The 9,469-nt window shown below is 56.1% G+C and overlaps 1 protein-coding gene across 6 annotated transcripts; it reads left to right on the plus strand.

The window, feature by feature from the left end:
- The first annotated feature begins 1,747 nt into the window (after positions 1-1,747).
- NMRK2 (nicotinamide riboside kinase 2) lies at positions 1,748-5,953 on the plus strand. 6 transcript variants are annotated; one of them, XM_063110726.1, is made up of 7 exons: positions 1,748-1,884; positions 3,417-3,507; positions 4,067-4,115; positions 4,197-4,353; positions 4,891-4,962; positions 5,269-5,375; positions 5,653-5,953. In XM_063110726.1, exons 1-7 carry the CDS (start codon positions 1,859-1,861, stop codon positions 5,766-5,768), a joined length of 618 nt encoding a protein of 205 aa, XP_062966796.1. In that variant the 5' UTR covers positions 1,748-1,858; the 3' UTR covers positions 5,769-5,953. The 6 variants fall into 6 exon arrangements, with proteins under 6 accessions (XP_062966796.1, XP_062966799.1, XP_062966793.1 ...); XM_063110723.1 differs by lacking the exon at positions 1,748-1,884 and adding an exon at positions 1,891-2,255; XM_063110728.1 differs by lacking the exon at positions 1,748-1,884 and adding an exon at positions 2,236-2,324.
- Positions 5,954-9,469: the final 3,516 nt, after the last annotated feature.

The following is a 9,469-nucleotide window of genomic DNA, read 5'->3' on the forward strand; positions in this document are numbered from 1 at the left end:
AACCGGCCATCCCTACATAGGATCCAAACCCGTGGCCTTGGTGCTATCAGCACCACAGTCTCCCAAGTAAGCCACGGGCTGGCCCTTCAATTACTGCAGTTCTAAAGGTCTAGTGATAAACCTTGTAACAGAAACCTGTGCATACATGCAAAGCAGGAGTTGTAATAAGCACATGAAGGACAGGAGGGGTTTCTGATGGGTTTTAGAGAAGCCTTTGCAAACAGTTCTCATCTCAGACAAGGAAGCCTTGTGATTTCATCATCTTTCACATTGTCTTTTCACTTTCTTGATAATGTCTTTTGATGTACAGAAGTTGTAACTTTTTTTTTCTTTCCTTGGTGGCTGGCTGGTCCAGGGATCCAAACCCCTGACCTTGGTGTTATAACACCGTGCTCTAACCATTTAGCTAACCTGCCAGTCCAGTTCTAAATAGTGATCAAGTCCACTTCCTAAGTTTTTTTTGTTTAAAAAATGATAACGCTTTTGTTAATTATATTATGACATTAACTATCCTATTGTTATTATTAATACAGTTACCTTTTAAATCATTTTTGGAAAAAGTTATTTTTCATTAAAAAATAATCGCATTGGGGCCGGCCCGTGGCTCACTTGGGAGAGTGCGGTGATGATGACACCAAGGCCACGGGTTCGGATCCTATATAAGGATGGCTGGTTTCTCACTTGGGAGAGCGTGGTGCTGACAACACCAAGTCAAGGGTTAAGATCCCCTTACCGGTCATCTTTAAAAAAAATAAATAAATAAAATCACATGCATGTTAACTTGTAATAGTTGATATTATTTTTAAATGTTCATGAATGTTTTAAATTGTTTTCAGTTTTAATTCATAATGTAGTAGATATTATCAATGATTATTATCCACTTAAAACAAAAACTCCTTAAGAGTCATCAGCTCAGCTGGTTAGAGTGTGGTGCTGATAACACCAAGGTCCAGAGTTCGATCCCTGACACACACACACACACACACACACACACACACACACACACACACACACACACACACACACACACACACACACACACACACACACACACACACACACACACACACACACACACACTCCTCTGTCCCCTACTGCAAACCCCCACAGGAGCAGTCCCCCAGAACAAAGTCGGCCTCACCTGTTTGAACAAGGGTCAGAATAATTTTTTTCCTGTACCCATAGAAAGGGGGGTCCATAGGGTGTCCCCCCTCCCTGCCCAGGCTGCTGTAGAGCTGAATGCACCCACACCACGGGCACGGCATGAACGGCTCTCCCGGTGTCACGCTGAGAATCCCGGTCACCAGAGCGAAGCTATCCTGTGACTCACCACTATAGGTCTTAAGCCCATCTTGGCCTCGGAAAAGGAAGTGGCCCGCAGAGCCCAGCTGGGGCTGAGGACAGGCGTGTGGGGGCACGAGGACCCGTGTTAATGTCAGGGTCAGGCCAGGGGACACACGGGGCGTGATATTTTTAGGAAGAGAAAATGTGTGGCTGCTGATAGGCCGGGAGGGGGAGGAAGGGAGGCGGAGGGAATGGGGGCGTGAGGGGGAGGAGGGGAGGGGGGAGGGGAGGGGGCGGGAGGGGGAGGGGACAGGCCACCCCGCAGGCCGCCGGTGACTAATTCAGGCAGAAGGCCGCCTGGAGCTATTTCCAGCGGCGGGGACAGGTGCAGCGCCCCCTCCTGCGCCCCCGCCCCCGCGCCGCCTCCCCCGGGGCGGCCTCCGGGCTGCCGGGGCCTATAAAGCCGCGGGGCTTTTTCAATGACGCCGGGACGAGCGCAGCGCGGGATCGGGCCCAGCCGGGGCTGCCTGGAGTCGCCCGCCGAGCGCGGTCCCCGCCGCCCCTCCGCGCGGACATGAAGCTCATTGTGGGCATCGGAGGGTGAGCGGCCCTGCGGGGACAAAGGCCACCGTGCGCGCGCGGAGGAGGGCGGGAGGCTGGGGAATGAAGAGGGCTGCCCGGCGCCTGAGGTCGCGGGCCCGCCGCCCAAGGTCTGAGTGCGGGGAGAGCGGGCTGGACGCCGGACCCAGGTTTTCATTTTCGGAATGGAAATCACCTTCCCCCCAGTATACTCAGCATAAAAAGCAAAAACCAGTCGGGGACAGACAATTATGTAAAACTCAAGAAGCCCTCCCAAGGCTTTGGGGCCGACCATCGTTGCAGGATCCGGGGACAGACACGTGGGCTGGCGGGGCGGAGCCCCCCAAATGTCATCCCGCAGGACTGTGCACAGCACCCCCGCGTGACCTCAGGCAAGAGCCTCCGGGTTTTGCTGAAGGTTCAAGCTCTGCGTTTTATTGCCAATAATGAGAGCTTTGAAGGTGATTCCCGAGGAAGCATTTACCAAGTGGGGCTCGCTTGGGGGCTGCTCCCCCACCCCCCACCCCAGAAGGGCCCTGTCTTAGTTGAAGGCACTGCTGTGACTCTTGAGATTCCTAACACATTTGAGCAAGGGGCCTCGTGGTCCCATTTTTTACCCGCCCTGCAAATTCCATCACCGCCCTGAGTACCAAGAAAAGCCTTTTGGCCACAACCTGAATTAATGTCAGGCGTTCGCTAACCTGCTGCCCGTGAGTAACAGATGGGGTCCCCCTTTCCCATGAGCCCTTCCTAAGGGCTGCTGTTCAGTCCCCTGTCCCACACCCAGCTTTGTGCCCCCTAGAACAAGGACCCCTGGGCAAAGAGACAGTCCTTTCCAGAAAGGCTCTGAGAAACTGTTTTTCTCTTGTCCTTTGTCAGCTCCAGGAGTCAAGTCCCTGCTCTCTTTGCCATAGGGTGACCCACCGTCCTGGTTTTCCCCAGACAGAGGGGTCCCTGGGTCGTGAGACTTTCAGTGCTAAATCCAGAAAAGTCCCTGGCAAACCAGGACAAGCTGGTCACTCGACTTTGCCAATTGGCTTTTTCTATTTTTTTCTCTTTGGCGACTAGCTGGCTCTAACCAACTGAGCTAACCAGCCAACCTTGGCTTTAAAAAAAAAAAAAACAACTTTTTTGAGCCCTACTGAGGCTTGGGCCTCAGTTTCCTCATCTGTAAATATAGGTGAATGCTCCCACCTCCTGGGTTTTCAGTAACGATAGAATAAGTCCATCCGTGTAAAGCAGAACTTAGAATGTCCTTGGCACATGTTGTCTGGGTGAGGGTTCGCTTTGCGTGTGTGTGTCTGTGTGTTTTCTGCGTCTTTTCTCTCTGCTCAGAAAGCCTCCTCTGAACCTAAATGAATGGACCTGCCCTCTCTGGTCTGCATTACAGTTTTCATCTCGTGCTTGTTTTCTGTTGAAGTCTAATTCTGGGGAGCCCGTTTGCAGGGAGGCCCTCAGGCTGGAGGGGACCCGGGCTGGACCTCAGGCCCCTCCTGCCCACCTTGGCTTTCTCTGGGGGGCCGGGCAGCCTCACCCCCATGCCCTCCCCACAGCATGACCAACGGCGGCAAAACCACGCTGACCAACAACCTTCTCAAGTCGCTCCCCAACTGCTGTGTAATCCACCAGGATGACTTCTACAAGGTTCCACCCTTGCCCCAGGGGGTGGCGGGGACACGCAGCTCTGCTGCCCAGCGCCCGAGCCAGCTGGCCACAGGCCTCCACCTGATCCCTCCCAGACCACCTGGGCCAACCGGGGCCGGGAGAGCCAGGCACAGGCGTCCTCATTTACTAGCACCCACTAGGCGCCCAGCGCATGCTCCCCGGACCACTTCGATGGGGAACCCCATTAGGCTGGTGGGGAAGAGGGGACTAGCCACTGTGGCCCTCTGGGCAAGCTCCATTCCACCCTGTGCACCTCCACTTTCCCATCTGCAAAATGCGCTCGGAGCCCACGCTCCCTGCCTCGGCCAGGGTGAGGGATGGTGAGGCGAGGGGCAGGGGAGAATCGGAGCCCCCACCCCACCCAGGACTTCGGAGCTTTCAAGCAGCAGCTGCTGGGGGAAGGGGGCAGGAGCTACACTGAGACCCTGGGCCCCTCTTTGTGAGCTCTCTGGGAACCTGGGCCCCCCACCAAGGCTCAGGATGAGGCGGGGGAGGCAAGAGCGGGCACTGAGCCCGCGCCTGGGCTCCTCTGTTTCAGCCCCAAGACCAAATAGCAGTTGGGGAGGACGGCTTCAAACAGTGGGACGGTAAGGAGCGTGGTAGCCTGAGCCCCCTGCCCTGCTGCCCAGGCCCTGGCCCTGCTCCCATGGCCCTCTCCGTGTTCCTAGTGCTCGAGTCCCTGGACATGGAGGCCATGCTGGGCACCGTGCAGGCCTGGCTGAGTAGCCCTCAGAAGTTTGCCCGTGCCCATGGGGTCAGCGTCACACCAGACACCTCGGACACCCACATCCTCCTTCTGGAAGGCTTTCTACTCTACAGCTACAAGTGAGCGACAGTGGCGTCCGGTCCCACACAGTCCAGGCCCTCCCACGGGTTGGTCTGGCCCAGCTGCGTGACTATGTTGATACACAGGAGACCAAGGTGGGGGGCAGGGGGCAGCGGGAGGCCCAGAGTTGGGGGCTGAGCTGGATCAACTCAAGGGAATGGGGCAAACAGCCACACTACTTGGAGAAACTGAGTCCTCCTTCGAGAACCTCAGCCTTCTCGGGCTGAGCAGTAGCCTGGGCTGGACTCCTGGCCTCGCTGTGTGACCCTGGGCAAGACGTTGTACCTCTCTGTGCCCGTCCAAGTTGGGGAGAGACATGATAACATTTTCGGAGGGCTGTAGGGGAGGGAGGTTAGCCAGTGCTAGCTCCCTCCCTGATCCCTAAACCGACTGGCCCAGACCACCCCGCTCCCAGCTGTCACCACCCAGGAAAGTCCCTGGAGGCCAGGGCTGGGGGGATTGTGTATTTTGGCCCCAGTTAAGGGAAAGCTTCCGGGTGCTGACGTGTCCCCCCGTGTCCCCCACCGCCTGCCCAGGCCCCTGGTGGACTTGTACAGCTGCCGGTACTTCCTGACCATCCCATATGAAGAATGCAAGAGGAGGAGAAGGTGGGCCTGGAGGCTCGGGGACAGGGGCCCGGTGTCCCAAGGGCCCTGTCCTGGATTCCCCGGGTGGGACCAGTAATCAGAAAGTGCCCACAGGCCACGGGCACGCAGCTTGCCAGTGCTTTGCGCCCAAGGTCTGAAGCCTGAGATCTGCGGGGCATGGCCACCCCACCCTGCCCCGGGGCCACCAGCCTCCCAGCCGAAACCTCCAACTCAGGGTCCCCTTCCTTGGGTCCCCCCAGAGCCTGCCCTTGGCACCACCTATGGGTGGTGAGGCTGTCACTCATTCACGTCTGTCTCACCCTGCAGCACCCGCAGCTACGCGATCCCTGATCCCCCTGGCCTCTTTGATGGCCATGTGTGGCCCATGTACCAGAAGTATAAAAGGGAGATGGAGGCAAACAGTGTGGAAGTGGGTAAGCCCCCCCAGGGGGACCCTGGGCCCGGCCCCTCCCTATCCCCCACGCTCTTCAGTCCTCCCCACTCAAGACCATTTGGGGGATCTGGAAGTCCCTCCTTGAGTCTCACCCTAGTCCCTCTTGCTGTCAGTCCTGGAGACTGATCTATCTCAGCAGGCTGACGCTGCAGGTCAGCTTCCTCCTGACCCAGCAGTTTACCCGTCTCCCTGTGCACTGGCCACCTTCCTCCTGGCCGTGGAACCCAGCAGCCCTGTCGTGGCCTCTCTGATTTCAGTGTACCTGGATGGCATGAAGTCCCGCGAGGATCTCTTCCACCAAGTCCTGGAAGACATTCAGAACTTGCTCCTGAATCGCTCCCAGGCGTCAGCCCCCTCACCTGCCAGGCCGTAGGGACCCGGGCACAATTCCAGCCACAGGACGGCCAGGCCTGTAGTGTCCCAGCTGGACACTGTGTGACCGTTTCCCTTCAGGGAAGTCTATACATACAAGAGTGGAGGCCCCATTCACAGCTCAGAATCTTGGGGCTCCAGGATCCAGCCCTGAAACGCCTATTAAACTCAGTCCTGTTTTTTTAATAGTTGGGGTCCAGCGTGTTATGTTTGAGGTGCCCAGTGGGACCCTCCTGCCCTCTCTCATTGGGTCATTTGTGGCCTCTGGGGGCAGTGCTGACAGCTCCTGCTGATGTGCTCAGTAGGCTGCTTGGGGTCCCTAGGGCTTCTGTTTCCCCAAAGGGGAAATTTCCTGTGTGCTTTCAACAGACAGCTGGAGGGTCCGAGCCAAGCCTGAGGCAGCTGGCTCGAGAAGGGCTACCCTGCCTCCTTCCCACCTCTCCTTCTGCTCTGTGACTGAAGCTGATAACTCCTTCATAGAGTTATCAGCACTACCCTGACCCAAACTGCTCAAAAAGCCCACACTTCCTGTCCAGGATCCAAGCCCCTTCCTCTCACATGGAACTCACGTCTCCCTGAACCCTCCTGCCCACCTTGGTGAGACATTTAATTGTTTACGCCCATTTCACAGAGGAGAAAACTGAGGCTCAGAGTAGCTTGTTGGAGTTGGAATTTGAACCAGGGTCTCTTCACACTCTGTTTTTTTTGTTTGTTTGTTTTGCCCAAGGCAGGTTGGAAGGTCCTGGGGAGACACGAGTCTGGGGTGGGGAGGTGGGGGGGGGTACCCCTTGACTCGAGAGTGACACCCCATGGCTGGCTGCGGAATTGCAGCCATTGGCCCTGCTCAATCCAGAAGGGCAGGAAAAATCCTGCAGTCCAGACAGTTGCGGACATAGCCAGTGACCACTTGGAAATATGGAAAATTAAAAAAAAAAAAAAAAAAAAGAACCAATTACCATATGATCTAGCAATTCCACTCCTAAAAATGAACCTAAAAGAATTGAAAGTGGGAGTTCAAATAAAAACGTGTACACACACGTTCATAGCAGCATGATTCATAATAGCCAAAAGGTGGAAACGACCCAAATATCCATCAGCAGATGAACAGATAAACACAACGTGGTCCATCCACACAATGGAATGCGATTCAGCCTTAAAAAGGAAGGAAATTCTGACACACGTTACAGCGTGGATGAACCTTGAGGACACTGTGCTCAGTGACAGACGCCAGACCCAAAAGGACAAACACTGTGTGATCCATTCATAGGGGGTCCCTAGAGTCGTCAGATCCACAGAGACAGAAAGTAGAATGGGGGGTGCCAGGGGCTGGGGAGGGGGATGGGGACTCAGTGTTTCATGGGGACAGAGACTCAGTTTGGGAAGAGGAGAAAGTTCTGGAAATGACGGTGATGGCTGCACAGGAATGTGATGTGCTTAATGCCACTGAGCTGTGCACTTAGAAATGGTTAAAATGGTGAATTTTATATTGTGTATATTTCACACCAAAATTTTTAAATAAGAAAAAGAAAAAGAACAGTAGCAGTAGCATGGCCAGCTTGTCCCAGTTTGCCTGGAACTTTCCCAGTTTTAGCTCTGAAAATCCCGTGTCCCCAGGAACCCTCTAGTCCCAGGCAAACTAGAAGAACTGGTCACCGTAACAGGCACCAACCACCTCGTGAGAGCAGATCATCCCATAACCCATTTCTATAGGGCTCGGGCAGGGGGGACTGACATGCCCAAGGTCACCCAGCAGAGCAGACGGATTTGAACTCGGGTCTGTCACATGCCGACCCCATGGCCTCCCCAGCCAAGAAAGCATGACCACACTCGGCCCCACCCCGTGTGGGTCCCTCTTGTCCCTCCCAGAACCATCCGGGGGGCCCAGAGAGCCCCCCTCAATGTTGCCCTCAGCGGGTGGCTCTGGGCGCAGGGAAAGGCATCTGGTACAACAACCTGTGACTTTTTTGCCACCTCCGCCCTCGTCGGGCACACCAGCTGCGCCCCCCATTTCCATAAGCACCAGGACACCCCAAAACCACACAGGTCGAGTGCGAGCAGGCAGCTCCGGAATCCAGCTGCCCTGGCCCTTCCTGGTGAGCTGTCCACGGGCAGTTGACACATCACCTCTGTGCCTCAGTTTCCTCTCCTGTACGCTCAGCACAGTGCTGGGCACTTGCGGGGTGTGTGGTTGGTGTTGTCATTCACCACGGCGACCAGCCGAGGCCAGCGCCCACCCCCAGCGAGGGGTCCACACCTGTCAGGTGCTTGGAGGGCTTGGCTTTACCTGCACCGCTCTATGAGATGCGTGCAAGTGACTTCTTTTTGCAGATGAGGAAACAGGCTGGGGGGTGGGGGAGTCCCTTACCTGAGGCCACACATAAAAGGCAGAATCAGGATTCAAGGCCAGGTTGGCCAGCCTGGGAACCTGGGGCGTGTCCACTGTTCACTGTCCTGTGCCTGGGGCACAGCTGCAGGACACAGCCACTTTTGAGCTCCCCCCTCACCTAGAGGAGACCCCCCCATCCAGCTGCCTCCAGTTTCTGGGACCCTCAAGTGACACAGACCTTACAGCAGGGGCTGGGGTCCCAGACCAACCCCCCGCCCACTTGCTCATTTACTAGTTTTTTTAGGAGCCTCACTTATTTTCTTGATTTTAACTATTTTTTTTTTTTTTTTTTAAGATGACCGGTAAGGGGATCTTAACCCTTGGCTTGGTGCTATCAGCGCTGCACTGTCCCGAGTGAGTCACGGGCCGGCCCTTAGCTAAATTCTTTCGAGGAGGAAACTTTATGGCACTGAATGGGAAAACCTGAATTTTCTGATACACATTAAAAGAAACCACAGAACTACTCAAATTAAAAATACTCACTCATGTATCACCTAAAATCGTCCCCAGGGATGCCCTAAGCATCCCACCCTGCTGAAACGTTCAAGGCCAAGCACAATCTCAGGTCAGCAGTTTCTCACCCAGGGGTGATCCTGCCCCCAGGGGACACTAGGCAGTGTCTGGGGACATCTGTGGTTGTCACACCTGGGGAGGGGGCTGCTCCTGGCACGGAGTGGGTGGAGGCCAGGGACGCTGCTCAGCACCTGCAGTGCCCAGGACGGTCCCACCACAGAGAAGGATCCTGTCCCAAATGTCCAGGGCTGCGGGGCAGAGACCCTGCCGAGAGAGCAGAGAATGGGCTCCAGCTCTGTCCCTGCTCCCTCGAAGTGCCCAGCGTGGCACACATTGTGCAGACAAGGTCCTTGGGAGGGGCTGAGGGCCCAGAACAGGCGCCAACCCTGACACACACATGCCCATCCCGTGGCTGACACCTCTCTGGGCCAAGTCATCCCCTAGGCCTGAGGAGCTTGGCTGGATGAGGCCTGGCTCTGTTGGAATTCCCCTAGCCAGGGGCCTCTATTCCTGATCCCCACAGGGCCGTAAGGTGACAGGGACCCCAGGCCAGAGAAGTTCAGAGCCAGCATCCCGAGCTCCCGTGCCCACCCACTGGATGGATACACGGACAGAGGGGGACAGATGAGCTTCCATGCAGGACGAAAACTCCCCGCCCCGACCGCTGCCCCAGAGCCCCAGGACGGTCACCCCATCAGAAATCTGCCCTCGAGCCCTCCCCCAAAAGTCCTAATAGCTGCAGAGGGGAGAGACCCTGAAATCCACCCCAGCGCAGGCCCTGGGAGGCGGGGCATGAGGCCCCC

The sequence above is a fragment of the Cynocephalus volans genome, chromosome 10 (genome assembly GCF_027409185.1).
Source record: "Cynocephalus volans isolate mCynVol1 chromosome 10, mCynVol1.pri, whole genome shotgun sequence".
Lineage (NCBI taxonomy): Eukaryota > Metazoa > Chordata > Mammalia > Dermoptera > Cynocephalidae > Cynocephalus > Cynocephalus volans.